The 17,706-nt window shown below is 37.0% G+C and overlaps 6 protein-coding genes across 9 annotated transcripts; 2 read left to right on the forward strand and 4 right to left on the reverse strand.

Annotated features, from left to right (window-relative positions):
- Positions 1 to 429: 429 nt before the first annotated feature.
- On the forward strand, positions 430 to 2,849 carry LOC104730629 (beta-glucuronosyltransferase GlcAT14A). Of its 4 annotated transcripts, none has more exons than XM_087479688.1 (5): positions 430 to 716; positions 1,109 to 1,815; positions 1,898 to 1,973; positions 2,053 to 2,168; positions 2,232 to 2,849. In XM_087479688.1, the coding sequence occupies exons 2-5, from the start codon at positions 1,239 to 1,241 to the stop codon at positions 2,729 to 2,731; spliced, it is 1,269 nt and encodes a 422-aa protein (XP_087335814.1). In that variant the 5' UTR covers positions 430 to 716; positions 1,109 to 1,238; the 3' UTR covers positions 2,732 to 2,849. The 4 variants fall into 4 exon arrangements, with proteins under 4 accessions (XP_087335814.1, XP_087335815.1, XP_087335817.1 ...); XM_087479689.1 differs by having other exon boundaries at positions 525 to 716; positions 1,114 to 1,815; XM_087479691.1 differs by having other exon boundaries at positions 547 to 716; positions 1,211 to 1,815.
- A 105-nt stretch (positions 2,850 to 2,954) lies between these two features.
- LOC104730627 (E3 ubiquitin-protein ligase RMA3) lies at positions 2,955 to 4,703 on the reverse strand. The gene is made up of 2 exons (XM_010449824.3): positions 4,511 to 4,703; positions 2,955 to 3,919 (listed from the first exon to the last, which is right to left on the reverse strand). The coding sequence occupies exon 2, from the start codon at positions 3,904 to 3,906 to the stop codon at positions 3,178 to 3,180; it is 729 nt and encodes a 242-aa protein (XP_010448126.1). The 5' UTR covers positions 3,907 to 3,919; positions 4,511 to 4,703; the 3' UTR covers positions 2,955 to 3,177.
- Positions 4,704 to 5,838: 1,135 nt separating this feature from the next.
- Positions 5,839 to 7,437, reverse strand: LOC104730630 (CBS domain-containing protein CBSX5-like). Its single transcript, XM_010449830.3, has 2 exons — positions 7,020 to 7,437; positions 5,839 to 6,864 (listed from the first exon to the last, which is right to left on the reverse strand). Exons 1-2 carry the CDS (start codon positions 7,343 to 7,345, stop codon positions 6,012 to 6,014), a joined length of 1,179 nt encoding a protein of 392 aa, XP_010448132.3. The 5' UTR covers positions 7,346 to 7,437; the 3' UTR covers positions 5,839 to 6,011.
- Positions 7,438 to 11,729: 4,292 nt separating this feature from the next.
- On the forward strand, positions 11,730 to 13,352 carry LOC104730631 (stem-specific protein TSJT1). The gene is made up of 4 exons (XM_010449831.3): positions 11,730 to 12,271; positions 12,363 to 12,603; positions 12,704 to 12,824; positions 12,978 to 13,352. Exons 1-4 carry the CDS (start codon positions 12,060 to 12,062, stop codon positions 13,154 to 13,156), a joined length of 753 nt encoding a protein of 250 aa, XP_010448133.2. The 5' UTR covers positions 11,730 to 12,059; the 3' UTR covers positions 13,157 to 13,352.
- A 274-nt stretch (positions 13,353 to 13,626) lies between these two features.
- LOC104730632 (protochlorophyllide reductase B, chloroplastic) lies at positions 13,627 to 15,455 on the reverse strand. Its single transcript, XM_010449832.3, has 4 exons — positions 15,100 to 15,455; positions 14,478 to 15,006; positions 14,037 to 14,395; positions 13,627 to 13,941 (listed from the first exon to the last, which is right to left on the reverse strand). Exons 1-4 carry the CDS (start codon positions 15,259 to 15,261, stop codon positions 13,786 to 13,788), a joined length of 1,206 nt encoding a protein of 401 aa, XP_010448134.1. The 5' UTR covers positions 15,262 to 15,455; the 3' UTR covers positions 13,627 to 13,785.
- Positions 15,456 to 15,805: 350 nt separating this feature from the next.
- LOC104730633 (uncharacterized) lies at positions 15,806 to 17,454 on the reverse strand. The gene is made up of 3 exons (XM_010449833.3): positions 16,943 to 17,454; positions 16,641 to 16,846; positions 15,806 to 16,244 (listed from the first exon to the last, which is right to left on the reverse strand). The coding sequence occupies exons 1-3, from the start codon at positions 17,030 to 17,032 to the stop codon at positions 16,019 to 16,021; spliced, it is 522 nt and encodes a 173-aa protein (XP_010448135.1). The 5' UTR covers positions 17,033 to 17,454; the 3' UTR covers positions 15,806 to 16,018.
- Between the last annotated feature and the right edge of the window lie 252 nt (positions 17,455 to 17,706).

Genomic DNA, 17,706 nt, shown 5'->3' on the forward strand with positions numbered 1-17,706 from the left:
TTAAAGCATAAAAAAAAAAAAAAAAATTAATGAGGACTTATAATCAACTTAATTAGCCAAATCATCATAACGCCACCTTCTTAAAACTTGGGTTTCATTTTCCAAATAATGCCTCCGGATGTGATAGCTGTATATATATTTGATAGCTATAGTCAGCTTAATCATACGATTGGATAAGATTGCACGTTTGACATTTCGCATTAATTGGCCACTTCCCCTCATTTCCATCTCACCCGAAACGTAATCATCATATACGTCGTCGGTCGTCCATCATGTTTTGTCCACCGGAAGCTACATGCTCCCATTTTTTTTACTTTTGATAATTACTATATGTGTGTGTGTTATATGTCGGTAAATCAAAGTAATAAATGCTATTTATTAAGCATGCACTTAACAAAAATAACAACAAATCAAAATTCAAAGACTTTTACGATAAAAAAAAAAAAAAAGTCAAAGGAGAACGCACCGTTTCTGCCAAGTGAGTTAAAACGAAAACTTCTCTGTGGAAAACCGAAGTCTATATTGTACCCATAACTCTCAGATTTCTTTCTTTTATCTCTTTTTTTCTTTTTTCCTTCTAGACAAACGGAAAAAAAAGAGTTATTTATGCTCTTAATTAATAAAAAAAATATGTTCGTTTCAGACAAAGATCGACAACCTCGTCTTTAGTGTTGAGAACTGCACGGAGCTTTAAACATTCTCGCGTCAAAGTCCAGGTACTTTTGTTTTTCCTCTTGTTTTTTTACGTTTTTGATTCAGACCAATGTAAGAATGTAGCTTTTCCTTATCCTCAGACAGCTCAGATTTTGTCTTTTTAGATCGATCTATTTTAATATTTATATGATCGGGTCATATACTTGCGTTCACGTCGTTACGATTCATCAATCCTCTGTTTCTTCTTCTTCTTCTTTAATTTATTTTGGGAGATAACTCACGTTCGAGTTGTATCAATTTTTGTTATTTTTATATGATCAGAATTCATTCCACGATCAAATTTAGGTTGGTTCAATTTTTCAGAAACGTGATATAAATAAATAAATCGAATTTGACCTTAAAAGTTTTGTTTGCATGTATAGAGATCTCTGACTATTTGTCAACTCTGGCGTAGGTTAGGTACAATATCAATTTGGCTTATCTCATGTCTCTATAACGTCTATAAGATCAAAGTGTTGGCTTCTTTCGTTCGCTAACATAACCATTGGTTTTTGAGATCGATCCTATGAGAAGGCTCTTCTTCAATGGCGGCTTTAAACTCAGAGAAGAGATGGATTTTTCCTCTAGCAATGGCTTCTCTCATGTTCATATTCCTTGTAGCTGCATCTTTCAACATGGGTCTCCTCTCTTCCGTGCGTTCCATTAATTCACTCATCTTCTCCTCAAGTCTCTCGACCACTAACGAGACAAGAGCTGAATTCGCAGAGTCAAAAGTCAATAATAACTCCTCTCATCCCCCTCCAGTACAGCCTAGTCCTCCTCGCTTTGGTTATCTAGTTTCAGGGTCAAGAGGTGACTTAGAGAGTCTATGGAGAGTGTTAAGAGCATTGTACCATCCGAGGAATCAATACATTGTTCATCTCGATCTTGAGTCTCCTGCTGAAGAGAGGCTTGAGCTAGCTAAACGTGTGAGCGAGGATCCTGTTTTTACTGACGTTGGGAATGTTCACATGATCACAAAGGCTAACCTCGTTACATATCGAGGACCCACAATGGTAGCCAATACGCTCCACGCTTGCGCCATTCTCTTGAAACAGAGTAAAGATTGGGATTGGTTCATCAATCTCAGCGCCTCTGACTATCCTCTAGTCACTCAAGATGGTATGTATACTTATATGTCTAGTCTCTCTTTTGTTTCAAATAATCTCTCCCTGAATCATCCATCAATGCCCCTTGCTTGCAGATCTAATTGATACATTCTCGGGGTTGGACCGGAACCTCAACTTTATCGACCACAGTAGCAAACTAGGCTGGAAAGAGTAATGATCATTTCACTTTATAGAGTACATTTGAGATGAGTTTATTCCTGTTTTAATCCAAATGTGGGTTTCTCCGCAGAGAGAAACGAGCAAAGCCACTGATCATAGACCCGGGGCTTTACTCCACAAAAAAGTCAGATGTCTTCTGGGTTACACCACGCAGAACCATGCCAACTGCATTCAAACTATTTACCGGTAATTCAGTAATACAGTAAGTACATGATTATGAGAAATAGTGACTAATCTGTGAAACTGCAGGTTCCGCTTGGATGCTCTTATCTCGGTCGTTCGTAGAATATTGCATTTGGGGATGGGACAATCTTCCACGGACTCTTCTAATGTACTACACCAACTTCCTCTCTACACCGGAAGGATATTTCCACACTGTCATTTGCAACTCGCCAGAGTACTCTTCCACGGTGGTGAACCACGACATGCATTTCATCTCCTGGGACCGCCCTCCCAAACAGCATCCTCGGACGCTCAACATGAATGATACAGAGAGGATGATTGGAAGCGGAACAGCGTTTGCCCGCAAGTTCAGACACAATGATCCTGTCCTGGATAAGATCGATAAAGAGCTGCTCGGTAGAGGTAACGGGAACTTTACGCCTGGTGGTTGGTGTGCAGGGGAACCAAAATGCTCGAGGGTTGGTGATCCGTCGATGATCAAGCCCGGTCCTGGAGCTAACCGGCTTCGTGTGCTTATTAACGGACTTGTTTCGGCATCTAAATTGAGTAAATGGCAATGTAGATAGGCTTCATATGTTTTATGTCGAATTAGTCCCTATAATTCTTTCTGCAAACTGACACAACATTGTGAAGATTTGTCACTATTTTCTAAGCCAAAATAAGAACCCAGTTCACTTCTTCTCATTACATCGAAGCCCTACTCTCCCTCTGATTGCTTCTTTCCCTCTTGTCCGAAACAATTTTATATGATATAAGAACGGCAACTCAGCAACAGGTAGAAAAAATAGATGATGAACTGTTAAGATGCTTCTTTAACATAGACATGGTTCATGAATATTAGATACATCATACAAGCACATATATCTATATCTGTGCAATACACAACAAGAAATTGGCCAGCAATTTGAGACCTAACTCGGAACAATAGCGTCTGCAGTAGTTCTTAAACCACAGGCTTCGAGTTTTACAGCCTATTTACAACACAGACTATACAAAAGAGAGAGAGAGAGAGCTAGAAGAGTAGGAGGCAAAGGACGATGCAACAAAGGAAAAATATTGATACCCGATTAAGAGACTTCTCACGCTGCATCATCCTCTGGCTTTGGTAAGGCTGAGCTATTGTGTTTGTAAAAGTCCCAAATATCCTGGTGTAGACCATGTCCCCAAACATCCCAATCACCGGGTAGAGAAAACTCATCATTACTGCATTGGCAAGGTCGGTTGATTCGGTTGTGGTGAAGCCACGAGGGGAATACTGGTGGTTATGGAATGTTGGAGACAGAGTTTGATGTTGCAAGCTTGGGCTCAGAGATGATCCTGAAGAGATTGGGTTGTACAAGGTCGATGGAGCAGGTCTGCGGGGTATCTCAGTGGATCCTGCGTCCTGTTTCTTAAAGGCAAACGTGGAAGAAGACGAAGACATGCCTCTTCCATAGAGAGGAACCAATGAGGTGATGGTAATGTTGGATTTACAGACAGGGCAGTTGTTGTGGTGCTGATCAATGGAGACAGATGATAACTGAACATGTAACCACCTGTAAATGCAAGGCCAGCAGAAAAGGTGTCCGCAGAGAGTGACGACAGGATCATGAGCCGAGTCTAGACAGATGTTGCAATCAAAACAACCACTTTCATTAGCTTGACCTCCCTTTGAACCCGTGATGAGATCAGGTTTTTGTTTGACTATGAAGCCATCATCATGTGTTCGTTGAGCATCAGACATAATGAAGTTCCCTTCCATTGGAGATAAGATTCTGTCAAGGACAACAAAGTATTATCGATTATCAGCTATGCGTATAATAACAAATGTTGTCTACAGAGTCATATAAGATCAGAAATTACAAAGAAAACTAAGGAATTATCACCACCACAAGTTGAATGAATCAGAAAATTTACTATACATGCATACAATCAAAACTATTACATGCCAAATGTTTGATTTCATTTTTCATAGAAACCTGTTTAGGTTTATCCTCTAACCAATAAAAGGAGACTCTTTTCAAGATCTTTCTACCCTGAAAGCCCCCTTGAGAGCAATTCTGAATTGACTTGTGCCTCTAAAGGTCAAATCCTAAGCAATTCTCATTAGCAAAAACCAGAATCCCATCCAGCTATAAGAAACCAATCTAGATCAGAACAATCAAAGCCTAGTATCATCTCAAACTAGGATTGAGATTTCAAAACCCCTCCACAAAAATTGCCCCTTTTGTTACCAAAACCTAGAACCAATAGAAAAAATCGAAAATTTGGACGAACCCTAACTCATCTCAATTTACAAATGCAAGCCATAAGAATCAATGAAACCAGATAATCGAATCCAAGAAAGATGAAGAAGAAGAACATACCGGAGGATAAGGAAGAAAAAAAAACGCGATGTAAACGATGATGATGAAGCTCGGAGAATAGGCGAAAAAGGAGAAGGCTTTTGAGAGATTGGAAGAGAGATATTTAAAGTCGACGTGTTTTCAACGAACGATGATGTGATAAAAGACAACAACGACGGTGGTGATGGTTGCTTCGTCTTCGTCTTCGTCTTCGTCTCCTTCGAATGTTACAACTTAAATTATTTATTTAAGATATTTTTAGACAACGACGCTGATATTTTTTTTCTTAGGGGGTGTATTCAAACCATGATTTTGGAGAATTTGATGGGATTTAGGAAATTTAGAATTTTGATAGATTTTAGGGAAGTTCATATGATTTTCTGTAAAATTCTTTCAAATCTCACCTAAAACCATGAGATTTGGATTTCTGTATTTTTAACTAAACAAATCCTCCAGAATCCTCCAGAATCCTAAAAATTATTAAAATCATAATCCATAAAACTGTTTTGAATAACAGTGGATTTTAAAGTAGATTTTTAAATCATCAGTTCAATAACAAGGGATTTTAATGGATTTTAAAGTAGATTTTTAAATCATCAGTTCAATAACAGTGGATTTTAATAGACTTTTTAAAATCCATGATTGAATAACATAGAATTTATAAATTTCACACAAATCACTTAAAATGTCAAGTTGAATACACCCCCCTTAGTTTATCGAGAGGATTGAGCTTTCGAAATAGGATAACGCTGTTTTCTAAAATATCTTACCATCCCCTCTAATCTCGGGATTAACTTAAATTACTCTGTTTTTTTTTTTTATGTTAAAATCTTTTACAATTAAGATTAACTTCTTCTTTTTTTGTCAAAATCCAATTTAATTTATTTCCAAAAAAGGATTCAATCTAGGATTCGATACTTTACTCTTATTTTTACTTTTTATCTTATTTCGTGGCAAAAGCAAATTATAGTATCTGATTTCGTGGGAAAAGCTTAAGCGTTACAGAGTTGAGTAAACAAGAAACTAAAAAGTGAGAAAAGTAGCTAAGCTTAAGAACTATACAATTGTAAATAGACTATATATATTTGTGCAATTGCTGTGAGCATTATTCCCATCTGTGTAACCCGGCAATACAAAAAGACAATGAAACAGTTTTCATAACATTAAAGAATAGCTGAAAGATACGTAAACCTCGTTGAGTTCTCTTTCTTGTAAGAATGTTTTGGAATTCATACACAAATGGCCATGCCAAAGGAGACCAACGAACGAGATTCTTACCTACCGCACATGTCACATACTCATCATGGTATAAAACATAAGAAGCTATCGAAAGACTAATACTAAAACTCTTACCAAAAACGTTTTCATACAGTTTTAGTTACTCACAAACTCCAACCGGCTCATCTCACCCAAAAAAAAAAAAAAAAAAACAAACACCAAACAAACCCTAACAACACTTTTTGTTTTCGTTGGGTTGTACATCAAAATTAACAAGACATCAAACGAAAATTACAAAAACACTTCACATGTTATTCTCCAAAAATTTCCTAAAAACTTTTAAGATATCAACAAAAGTAACCATGCCAACGAAACAACCATCTTTTTCAACCACCCACGCGTAGTTCACTCGATGAGCAATCGCTTGAATCATCACTGCCATTAACGAGCTCTTCGGATTACACACTATTGCCTCCGACTTCCTCGCCATTCTCGCTGAGCTACTCATCGACCTCCCAAACGACGACGTCGTCCTCGTCGGAGACTCTTCATCCGACGAATAACCTGACGACGGCGATGAAGGTGAGACAGAATCGAAAAGCGAGAGCAAACCCATCAGTTCTTTACCCTCCAAACGATTCCTAACGATCTGGACAAGACTCTCCGGTGGATTTGCTCCGTCTATGTACGCCATCAGGTCCCCTGCGTTGAGCGTTGCTACCGCCGCGGCAGCTGTCTCGTCGCAGCATGTTAGTGTCATGGGAGAGATCTCTCCGATCAAGGACGTAAAAGAGTCGTCTCCTTCTCCGTCGACAACTGCAACAGAGGTTTGGTCGACGAGAGCGTTGGATATGGCCGAGATGACGGCTGAGGGGGAGGAGTGGTAATCAACGGCGAGTATTGCGTGTGTGCTGTTGATGATGCCGAGATCGGAGATTGACATCGCCGGCAAAGGAGAGAACGCGGCGATAGTTCCGAGGAGAAACTGTATGATGTCTTCTTGAGTGATCCAGCAGAATCGTCGTCCGTTCGAATGCGTTGAGGTGGTGACTGAAACTTTGTCGTTTTGCTGCCTTTTCTTAGTGAAGGGTTTTGTCTGAATTGGGACAATAAGATTCTGTGCTCCTTGGATGATCAGATCAATGGCTTCAACTAAGCTGATCAGTCGAATCAAATTGGAAAAAAAAAAACTATTAATTTAATGATCAAGTGAAAAAAAAAAACAGAGCATGGAAACAGAGGAAGAACAGAGAATTAAAGGTTTAATTTTTATCAAAACAGAGAGAGATTGAACAATGAACAAATACAAAACCTGCAGGAGGGTTGAACATGGAGGACGAGGGAACGAGTTTTGGGGAGAAGAACAGAGACGGGTGCGTTTAAGGCAGAGAGAGTGTAGTCATGGTCTTTGGACAAATGGCAGATGACGTCAGCCATTGATATTTTCCCCAAGCACTCGCACTCTGAGACATCGTTATCATCGTGATTGCAGTTCCAGACTGATAGGAAAGTGTCTTCAGAGTACTTAAGGGCAGCGATGGCGTCGGATACGGAGGATGAAGAGGCGGAGAGACAACGGAGAGGAGGCTTGCCTAGACAGAGATCGGAGACATCGTATGAGAGAAGGGACAGTGCCATCAAAGTCTCTAGAAAGTGTAGGGAGAGAGAGAGAGAGAGAACAAAAGAGATGGGTGGTACGATGTAAAGTACCTGTTTTGATAGAAACCGACTCATCAGATCTTATAAACAAGTTTAGGATCCTCCGATAGTGCATATCATACTTTAAAATATATTTTTAAAAATATAAAAATATATATTTTTGCTATCTAAAAGATAAGTAATGTATATCAAGTCGAAATAATAAATAAATAAAAATTACAAGTATAGATTTATAGATAAAAACTAAATATATAATGTGTATTGTACAAGTCCTTTGGTGCCGTGGTTAATCTGAGTTTATAATTTGACACCACGTTTGGTATTCAGTTTTTGAAGAGTACAAGTGTTTTCCACGGATTATATCTATAAAATTCTAACCTACTGTAAGTATAGAAAGATTTGTTGTAGTCTAGCTCGCATGTTATGTTACTATACTCTTAATATTAACAAAATCTTTCAAGTGTTGTTGGTAAACTCAAATTAATTACGGTAAAACTGAATCATGAGTTCAAAGTTCAAACCCATGCTAGAAGAAACTACTTAAAAAAAAATACTTACAGTCATGTTCTTATTAATTATGACCTTAATTAATATTAAAATTATTCAACAAATGCCCTTTTTGTATTGTGTGACCTTAAATGATAATTATAGGACACGTTATAATTTTCTACTTACTCGGTCACTCCAAGTCCAACTATGCAACAAGCTGGCGATGGCACCTGGGTCTGCATCATTTTCTATCCAAACACTTTTTCTCACTTCTGTTGATTAAATAACCTTTTTCTGTTTAAATACTAAGTCGTTTTTCATAGGTATTGTTTTCATATTTCGACCCTTACTAAACGCCTCATTAAAAAACACGCTTTCCAATTCTGCAAATAACAAGTCTTACTTGCACGTAATGTAACAAGTTGGCCAAGTGTTTTCTGTTTTTCTTTTTTCCCCGGCCAAGTGTTTTCTAAGTACTTATTTTAATACAAAAACATGTGTTTCTCTAGTCTTGTTTTCGCAATGTGTTGTGTTTTCTCTGTAAATAATTTGATTCTGTGAACGTACGTGATCATGTGAACCTGATTTGCTTACAGCATGCAACATTTTTTTTTACTGTTTTGTGGGTACCGTACACGGAAGAAAAATGAACACATAAATACACACATGGATCGTGCGTATATAATATTGGATGTGATCCCTCTCTTAGCTCTCTAACTCTATGCAATTTACCCCAAATTATTAGATTGTTTTTTCATTAAATTTTAAAAATCCACAATGGAAGAGATATGAGACAAAAATAAGGGGATATGAGCCAATTCATTGATTCTGAATTTCAACGCACAACACTTAACATCAAGAAAAATAAATAATGCAAAATCTCCACCAACGTAACTGCTTTTAATTTAGCCAAACGATATGATTTATCATATGCAAATGAAACTAGTAATTCGTTACTAGAACTAACCCTAATTAATAAAGGGTTGATAATCAAAATTCTTATTCCCGTAAACTTTTTGATAATCTAGTTTTAAATGAACACTAATTTGTACGTAATTCAGTAAACAAACTACAAATTGACCGGTCGAACCCAGGAGGGAGCATATAGACGATACATGAACGATCGAATCTGACCAGCAGTGTGACTTATACAGTGACGTCACTGGTAAAGAGACTAAATAATCTAAGACACTCGGATCCGTACGTATATAATAATAAATATTATCTGATACCTGTACGTTTTCACTGAGAAACAAATTAGTATTATTCGATGTTATTTAATTTGGTCAAATAAATCATTATAATCTGGTACCATGTAAACACATTTCTTCTAATAAATTCAAGAAACAAAAACCTCAGTGACCTTGCATGTTGGCTGTTGCCATGTTGGCTTTATGTTTCCGACCCTTAACTGTTTGAATGATGCTTTTGTTAAGTTATTCGTTAAGACTAATCATTGCGTTCACCAACTGAAGTATTAAAAAGGGACATTGTTTTAGTCTTTCGTTTGCGATATAGGGCATATTATAGAGTATGTGCATGACAACTTAACTATAGCATCAATTTGGTGGTATAAAGAGGGTGGAAATTAACAAACAATTAAAACAAGTGAAGCATATAGCTATATTATATCATACATATATTCTACAAAGCATGGAAGAGTAGTACTACAAACTCAAAACTCAATTAGTTTAGATTCTTTTGGATTTTAAAATGAAAACAAAAACTGATAAAAGTGAACATGGCATCAAAATGAATAATTAAGCGTTGACGTGAACAATATTAGATTCAACGAAAGTAGGCGAACGAACGTGACGGGCCTCCAGACATTTTGTACAGTAGCTAGTAGCTGACGAAGCAACGTGATATGTGCTTGTCCTTATATGGCACGTGCAACAGATAAGCAGACCTTGATTTTCACTTTACAAAATAATTAACCTCGATAAAGCGAAAAAGAACTTTCAATTATAGAGATTAAAATGACTCTAACGTATATATTCTAAGGCTGGCAGTTCAAGAACTTTAATGGGGACCAGACATGAAAAAAACAAAAGAGGGGTGAGACGTGTGGTTGCTTATCTTTCGCAATTCTTTAATCGGTTTTACTAGTTGTAAATTTGATGTTGTACGTACTGTTATATGGCGAATTGGATTTAAAACCTTCATCCATGCCCGGTGATGTCCAATCTAAAACAAGTTATATGCAACGTATTTTGGATGTAGTAGATTGTATATATATATATATCATAAAACGAGTTATTGAATGTTACTTTTGATGTGGTTTATTTCAAAGATTGATTTCCACTTATTACACTTAAAACATTGTTTTGATAGTCAAAACATTTATAAATGCAATGTCAGAAACTTTTCGAAAAAAAAACCCTGTACTTTTCAACTGTACGAGATCTTGTTTGTAAAAATCTTATTAGCATGCTTTTTCGTTGTGTTAGTGAATCATTTATTAAACGAAAACGCACAAAAATCCACTATTTAGATACCAAAACAAAAAAGTTTGTTGCTGATTTTTTTAAAAGATACCAAAACAAAAGAAATCTAAAAGTCTCTTTACTCCCGAGAGAGTAGTCAGACATTACAAGGAAATCCAGATTGTTGCTAATTTTTTTTGTGTTCTTTTGAAAAGTCGACGGCTCGCATGAATGTAACGTCTATGCTTCTGCATTGGTTATATAGTAGTAGTATAAACATAAAACATCCTAAAGCAAAGAAGGGTGGAAATCAATTCAATTAAAAGGACAATTAGGCCCAAAAAGGAAAAATGACTATTCTGTTGTTATTGGGCCAACCATGGTATTGTGTTGCCATCGGATATATTAAAATAAGTTTTTAACAAGTATGGCAGATTGGCAGTGACAGTGGTGAGGTGATAATGCAAGATTCTGCAGTACTGACTGTTCAGTTCTCGGAAACCACCAAAATATCGGGAATCACATCGCACAACGTCGTTTATCTCTACAAAACTTGAAAAAAGAAAGGAAATATGAAACGCAGTTAAAAGAATATGAGAGTACTAAATTTCATGTAGCTACACCACTACATGACAATGTAAAAATAGGTGGCTTAGTCAACAACTGTATGGATCATGAGATGCTGAACATGGTAAATTGGTAACTGTTGTGTATATAAAGATAACAAACTAACAAAAGTATAAAAATGTTACCAAAGAAATCAATAATATTATGAAATGGATAAATCAATTTATCCGGAAAAGGAAAGGATAAGAACACATAAAAGTACGAGAGAATGCTTATCCCGTGACACTGACATCTCTTTTTCATGTCCCTACCAATTCCCACTCTTCTCCGCTGAATAATCCATAAAATACTACGCAGAGAGATAGATTCCATTTAGCATCCAAACCATTAAATTGAAAAACATATAAATAGCAGTGAAAATTGTAAAAACATAAGTCTCTATAATATATCCCAACTCTAGCAAAGATTTATTTTATGATACTACGGTGTTTTTATATAAAAAAAAATTGATTACATATTTAGCTAAGGTGCAAATCCATATTAAGTTAAGACAAAAACTTCACTACACTACAAAAATTATAGGACATCCTTAAAACTACTTTATTTTTTAGTAATTTCAGAAAATATTACAAATTTATATATTTCTACTGTATTAATTGAGAAGATAACTTACAAAATATAACATATTTTTTGACATTTTGTCACTAGTAATAAATATGTCGTTCAGAAATTTCTTTTTTCTTTTCCATCAATTTTTGTTTATATTATAAAATTAGAAGTAGAAATATCATTTTTTTTGGTGTTATTGTTCACTTAAATAAAAACATAACGCAAATTACCTATCTAGTATATATATACTCTAGGTGTCTCCTATCATCTTTGTTATTCAAAAACAGGAATTTCGATTAGTTTTAAAATGTAAGCAAACCCAAACCAAATTAGTTACGAATAAGATATAGACAACTCGTCCATTAATAACTAAAAGTCTAACATAGAAGAAGGAATAGTCTCATCATCTCATCCAAAAACGTTACTTCTTTCTTCCCACAGGAAACAAAGTAAAACAGACAACGGACTAAAACAAATATAGCCCACCGCTTCATATACATATAAAACACTCAAGAAGAAGAAACCTTTGTCACTCTCTTCATTCTTACTTTTATAGATTCTTCTTATAGATTTATCCTTTGGGTTCTCTGTGCCAAAAGAAAATGTTGGCTATATTTCACGAGGCGTTTGCTCATCCGCCGGAGGAACTCAACAGTCCGGCATCTGAGAAATGTTCTAAACAACCAAAGCTCCCTGAAGAAACCCTAAACGATTTCTTATCTCGTTACCCTCTCAACACTTTCTCCATGTCTTTCGGACAAGCAGCTGTTCTTGCTTACGTTCGTCCTTCTGCTTCCTTCTCCATCCACCAGAGGTAACATGCACTAGACAGAACACGATCCTGCTTATATCTTCTTATGGTTTTAAGTTTCTGCTCCATTGATCTTCAGCTTTTTTTTTGTTAGGTTGTTTTGTGGATATGATGATATCTATTGTCTGTTCTTTGGGAGCTTGAACAATCTGTGTCAGCTAAACAGACAGTATGGTTTGACCAAGACAACAAACGAGGCCATGTTTGTGATCGAAGCTTATAGGACTCTTAGAGACAGAGGTCCTTATCCAGCTGATCAGGTCGTTAAAGACTTAGATGGTAGCTTTGCCTTTGTTGTTTATGATAGCAAAGCCGGCTCTGTCTTCACGGCTCTGGTACTACTTCAAAAAATCAGTCCAATCCATTTTTTTTTGTTAATCGCTTTTGATGTTTAAAAGATGTGAGAAATCAATTTGATGTAATTCATGCATGTAGGGATCTGATGGAGGGGTGAAGCTATACTGGGGCATAGCTGCTGATGGATCTGTTGTTATATCAGATGATTTGGATGTTATTAAAGAAGGCTGTGCCAAATCTTTTGCTCCATTTCCTACAGGTACAACAAAATCTACATATGCTTTAACAGATACTTGGGACTTGGTGTAATGATCTTGTTTGTAACACATAATCTTCATAAACTTTTACAAAGCCTTGGATTTGGTGTGATGATGTATGTGTAATTGGTGGAGTGCTTGATGAATTTTGGCAGGGTGTATGTTCCATAGTGATGGAGGGTTAATGAGCTTTGAGCATCCGATGAACAAGATTAAAGCAATGCCGAGAGTGGACAGTGAGGGAGTTCTATGCGGTGCTAACTTCAAGGTGGATGTGTACAATCGTGTTAACAGTATCCCTCGTCGAGGAAGTGAAGCCAATTGGACTCTCTAAAAAACACTGGGAACTTTCAAAAGATGTTTCTTTTGTCGCACTTGTTGTTCTTCTCCACTTTTCTCTTAGTAGTTATGAACTGCTCCTTAGTATGCCATGAATAAATTGTGAATAGCTTTGAAGGTTCTGTTTCTCTCTACTACCTTATGTTATGTCAGACAATAAACCAATAGACTCATTGAATTTCAGTTGAAAACGTAACATGTATAGGAGCTTATCTTGTTTATTATCCTAAACTTTATAGGGCTGTCTAAATAGTGTTATTGTCAATGTCGGTGGAGATGACATGTTAAGATTACTACACAAGGGAAGTCAGAGAGAACATGGTTTTGAATTCTTTCAGCTAAATGCATAAGAGAGGCTGGTAATTTTGTTTTTTCATCCTTCACGAAACAAGCAAACTATAGTGTAAGATGACGAAACAGAGTATATAACTAACTGTTCTGTTTCAATGAAACAGAGTTATGAAAGGTAAAAATTCGCCAATTTTATTTCTTTATTATGGGCAACTCGCCAAGTAATCTACACTCAACAGACACTAAGGAAAAACTTCGCAATAGAATCAGACATCTAAAGGTTTCATCGACTGGTACGGACTGGTCTCATCAGACGAGGACATTTCAAGTTTATTAGGCCAAGCCAACGAGCTTCTCACTGATCTCCCACACTTTACGAGCCTTCTCAACATCACTTGCTTCTTCTGATAGCTGGTTCTCAAAAGAAGCCGAAGCCTTGTTCCAGCTCCAGTAAACTCCTGATTTCGTCAAGCTAGGATCACTCACCACCTAATCAAACAAAACTCCATTGCTTGAGTACACAGCAAGAATAGTATTTCCTTGACTAAATAAGCTACAAAAATAACATTTTCTTTCTTTATTACCTGAGCAAGTCTTTTGCCTGACTCTGTCTCGGAGACATATCCTTTAGTGATGTACTTCTGAAAGGGAGGGAAGAGTGTGCGGAAGAGAGGAATGTGCTCTCGGAATAAACCCGTGGAGGCAATGCAACCGGGGTAAAGCGAAGCGAAAGTGACTCCAGTTTCTTCATGGTAACGCCTGTGAAACTCTTGCATTGTCAACATATTGCAGACTTTACTGTCTTTGTAAGCCTTTGCACCGTCGAAATCTCCTCCATCAATCATAGCTGAGCTGTTTAAACCGTTCAATCCACCCGCTAAGCCCCTCAAATCACCAAGATTTGCCTTTGGTGGTACATTACCCGCCAATGTATTAGTGTTACCTAAACCAAAACAAAGAGATAATGGTCAGAATCATTCCCTAGCTAGCAATGTAGGCTATATATATTAGATTCTAGACAATACCAGTAATGGATCCGACGATGATGAGACGCTTTGAAGGGTAATCAGATTTCTTCAAGTCATCAAGCAACAACCTTGCTAGAAGAAAATGTCCCAAATGGTTCGTCGCAACGCTAAGCTCAAACCCTTCAGCACTGTAAGTAGGCTCTTTAGCTGTCGGGAAATAAACCGCAGCATTGCAGACCAAAACATCGAGAGGCATCTCTGTCCTCCTGAAGCTATCAACGAACTGTCTCACACTGTCCAACGAGGCTAAGTCTAAGTGCATCACTGTGTAGCTTCCTTTAGGCATCCCTGCGGATTTAGCAGCTCTCTCGGCTTTAAGGAAGTCTCTGCACGCCATTGTCACGTGCCATTTCCCTGTATCGGCTAGAGCTTTAGCCGTGGCTAGACCTAAACCAGACGAAGCTCCCGTGACCACCACATTTCCTTTCCTCAACGTTTTCTTGCCGTCCACGGATTTTGTAACCGGAGAGTTTGAAGTCGCAGCGGTTTGTGCTCGAATTGTTACACTCCTCAAGCTATGTTCTCTCTGCATTTGAAAATCAACTAAACATTACTAAACCATTCGCAGAAGAAGGCTTAAATCAACACCGTAACGTCGGAACAGAGACATGTTCTATACCTGGAATCTTAACGAGGAAGATCCATGATCGGATTTGATTTGGTCGGTAACGGAAGCACCAAAGAGACTCGAGTCCTTGAAAGATGATGAAGTAGCATTAAATTTCGCATCTTTACGAACAGAGAAAGCAGAGGAGACCAAAGAAGCAGCTTGAAGAGCCATTGTGTTAGTACTCGAACAGAGAGATAGCAAAAAGCGATTTGAAGAAGAAGACTGTCGAGTGTGGATATTTTGCGAGAGAGTGTGTGTGCGTATATGTACTCTCACAAAGGAGTTGGGGGAGATGAGATTCAGACAAGAGAAGATTGGTCCCTACAGTGGTCAGTCACAGAAGATTGTGTGGATAGCATTATCTTGAAGACAAAGTATCTGCCACGTCATCTTTGTATACCCAATGAGAATTCGTGGATTAGATTTCCTTAATTCTTAGATATTTTATTTTATTGTCCATTACTATTCAATTTTGGTTTAAAACAAAAATGAACAGTTGCACAATATGGGATGGTCATTGCTGATTGGTGTTGATGGGATTCCATGCCCCTGTAGCATGGGAGAGAGAGAGCTAGTTGCTCTCGTGTTCGGATAACTTGTCCTCTCTTTTTTTCTTTTGATAACCATGGTTTTGATCTAGAATCAAAAAGATTTAGGATTGAAACTAATATGAACATCCCACAGTTTGTCAAATAATATATGGGGATATCACAAATATTAAAAACAACATTTTCATTTAATAACCATACAAAAATTGACATTAAACCAAAAAAAATATCCATACAAATCAATCTACAAAACACATAGTTGTACCCTCAGTTTCAAATAAGTTTGCAGTCATACATAAACAAGCAGAAAATATGATATTAGCATATCACATAGCACAAGGAAAAAACAAAAAAAACTTATGTGTGTTGGTTAAGAATTATTAGTAAGGTGAAAGGGAGGCCTCAGCAGCCGATGAATAGAAGAAATAGTAAAATTGAGAGACAATAGCGTTGAAGAAGACAAATGAGGCTCCGGCTGCGAAGACCCCCTTACGAAGAGTTTGACAATCAGGAGGATTGTCCATGAACATTGTCCTGTACTTTGTGTGGTATGCATTCTCCACCGATCCAGCTAATAGACATATCTCTGCTATCAAGAAGAACATCCTTTTTTTTTTTTGCCAACAAAACAACCAACAAAATGTAAAAATATTAGCACAATTTCGGATTCTTTTGCTTGTTGCATTTTATCAATTCAGTGATAGATAGAAGCACAATTGGATTAGTAACAAAGATATATAACAATAATTCCAAGAATCAAAATGCTTGGTAATTCCAGTAATATAAACTAAGATCACACTATTGTATATGTTTGATTGTGAAATTTAATCATCTTATTTTCCGTTATCTCTAGCTACAACTTTTCTTTTGATGTAAAAAAGGTAAAGTTTTGGTTTTGTCAAGACGGTTAGTAATTTTGTACCGAATCAAAATCCTTAGAAGTAGTCTGATACACATATGTGATGAACTGATTTAATAATAACAAAAGAGTATATAACTTACCAGCTGACAATGAAGAGAACGAGGGCAAGAGCGCGTGAACCGCCAGGCTTGAGAGGCTTTCCACAGCAGAAACAACGGCTAACGAACATGATAAGGAGTTGACTAACCACTGAGAACAAAAAGGCCCCAACTCCATACCCTGTGGCTCTGTCCGAATCATACACACAGTAGTTGTATTGCACCTCAGTGTCCTGCACAACCCTTGCCTGCCCCACAAAAAAATCAACTTCTAAGTATTAAGAGAGAGAGATCATCACATAATCATCATCTAAATAATATATTGTTGTAAAGATGTGACTCACAGTGCTTCGTCTTTGTTCAGCAGCAACGGCTAAACCAAAGGCAACGAGGTTGAACACAAGAACTACGGCTGAGATAATCTTGGACGCCATGGACTCACACCTTACTCTCTCTCTTTCTCACAAAATGTTTCTTTAGATATATAGACAACTTTGTTTGTTCAGATTGGATCGTCTCGCCTAATGGAAAATGACACGTTACCATTTCTTTGAAATAGGCGTTTCACCTTTATTTATTTCTTCAAATTACTTTTGTGTATAGGAAAAGTTCATCTAATAAATTGGGGAAAATAGGAATATGGTAGTCTAGTCTAGGATGCTTAGTGCAAAAGATAGTGACAGAGCTTCCTTGTTGGAGAATCCTCTGTTGTTTATGACAAACTAAAAGCAGATATAATTGAGCTGTATCTTACTAAAATAAAATTTAAAGGGAGCTCTTTTTGTTAAAAGTATAATTTCTATGAAATTTACGTGACTGAATTTTTGATCGTGACTAAGTTTCAAAAATGGAGAACAGCTTGAAAAAATGCTTAGAACGTGAAAATATATAACGTGGGGAATTAGATACCCACTTGATGGGAACATGTTACCAAAATAAAGATAAAAATACTGAATGCTTATCGTACCGCAGAGACTTCTTCATCAATCTAACAGAACCAAATTGCTTACATTTCAAGAATCATCTCACCGAATTTGCAGAAGAAAGTATTATTTTTGTTTGTGAAAAATCGTTCATATTATGCTTTCGTATTGTTTTCCTTTCTAAT

This window comes from Camelina sativa, chromosome 12 (genome assembly GCF_030686135.1).
Source record: "Camelina sativa cultivar CO46 ecotype springtype chromosome 12, ASM3068613v1".
Taxonomy (NCBI): Eukaryota; Viridiplantae; Streptophyta; class Magnoliopsida; order Brassicales; family Brassicaceae; genus Camelina; species Camelina sativa.

Bases quoted from the DNA above. Each gene is read 5' to 3' on its own strand.
- LOC104730629 (XM_087479688.1), top strand. From the start codon at position 1,239: ATGGCGGCTTTAAACTCAGAGAAGAGATGGATTTTTCCTCTAGCAATG. The intron at 1,974-2,052 runs GTAATGATCATT...GTTTCTCCGCAG, and splicing joins AGCAAACTAGGCTGGAAAGA to AGAGAAACGAGCAAAGCCAC. The intron at 2,169-2,231 runs GTAATTCAGTAA...GTGAAACTGCAG, and splicing joins TGCATTCAAACTATTTACCG to GTTCCGCTTGGATGCTCTTA.
- LOC104730627 (XM_010449824.3), bottom strand. From the start codon at position 3,906: ATGGAAGGGAACTTCATTATGTCTGATGCTCAACGAACACATGATGAT.
- LOC104730630 (XM_010449830.3), bottom strand. From the start codon at position 7,345: ATGGCACTGTCCCTTCTCTCATACGATGTCTCCGATCTCTGTCTAGGC. The intron at 6,865-7,019 runs GTTTTGTATTTG...TCGACTGATCAG, and splicing joins CATGTTCAACCCTCCTGCAG to CTTAGTTGAAGCCATTGATC.
- LOC104730631 (XM_010449831.3), top strand. From the start codon at position 12,060: ATGTTGGCTATATTTCACGAGGCGTTTGCTCATCCGCCGGAGGAACTC. The intron at 12,272-12,362 runs GTAACATGCACT...TTTTTTTGTTAG, and splicing joins TCCTTCTCCATCCACCAGAG to GTTGTTTTGTGGATATGATG. The intron at 12,825-12,977 runs GTACAACAAAAT...GAATTTTGGCAG, and splicing joins TTTTGCTCCATTTCCTACAG to GGTGTATGTTCCATAGTGAT.
- LOC104730632 (XM_010449832.3), bottom strand. From the start codon at position 15,261: ATGGCTCTTCAAGCTGCTTCTTTGGTCTCCTCTGCTTTCTCTGTTCGT. The intron at 15,007-15,099 runs GTATAGAACATG...TTTCAAATGCAG, and splicing joins CTTCCTCGTTAAGATTCCAG to AGAGAACATAGCTTGAGGAG. The intron at 14,396-14,477 runs GTATTGTCTAGA...GTTTTGGTTTAG, and splicing joins CATCGTCGGATCCATTACTG to GTAACACTAATACATTGGCG.
- LOC104730633 (XM_010449833.3), bottom strand. From the start codon at position 17,032: ATGGCGTCCAAGATTATCTCAGCCGTAGTTCTTGTGTTCAACCTCGTT. The intron at 16,847-16,942 runs GTGAGTCACATC...TTTGTGGGGCAG, and splicing joins CTGAACAAAGACGAAGCACT to GCAAGGGTTGTGCAGGACAC. The intron at 16,245-16,640 runs GTAAGTTATATA...AAAAAAAAAAAG, and splicing joins GTTCTCTTCATTGTCAGCTG to GATGTTCTTCTTGATAGCAG.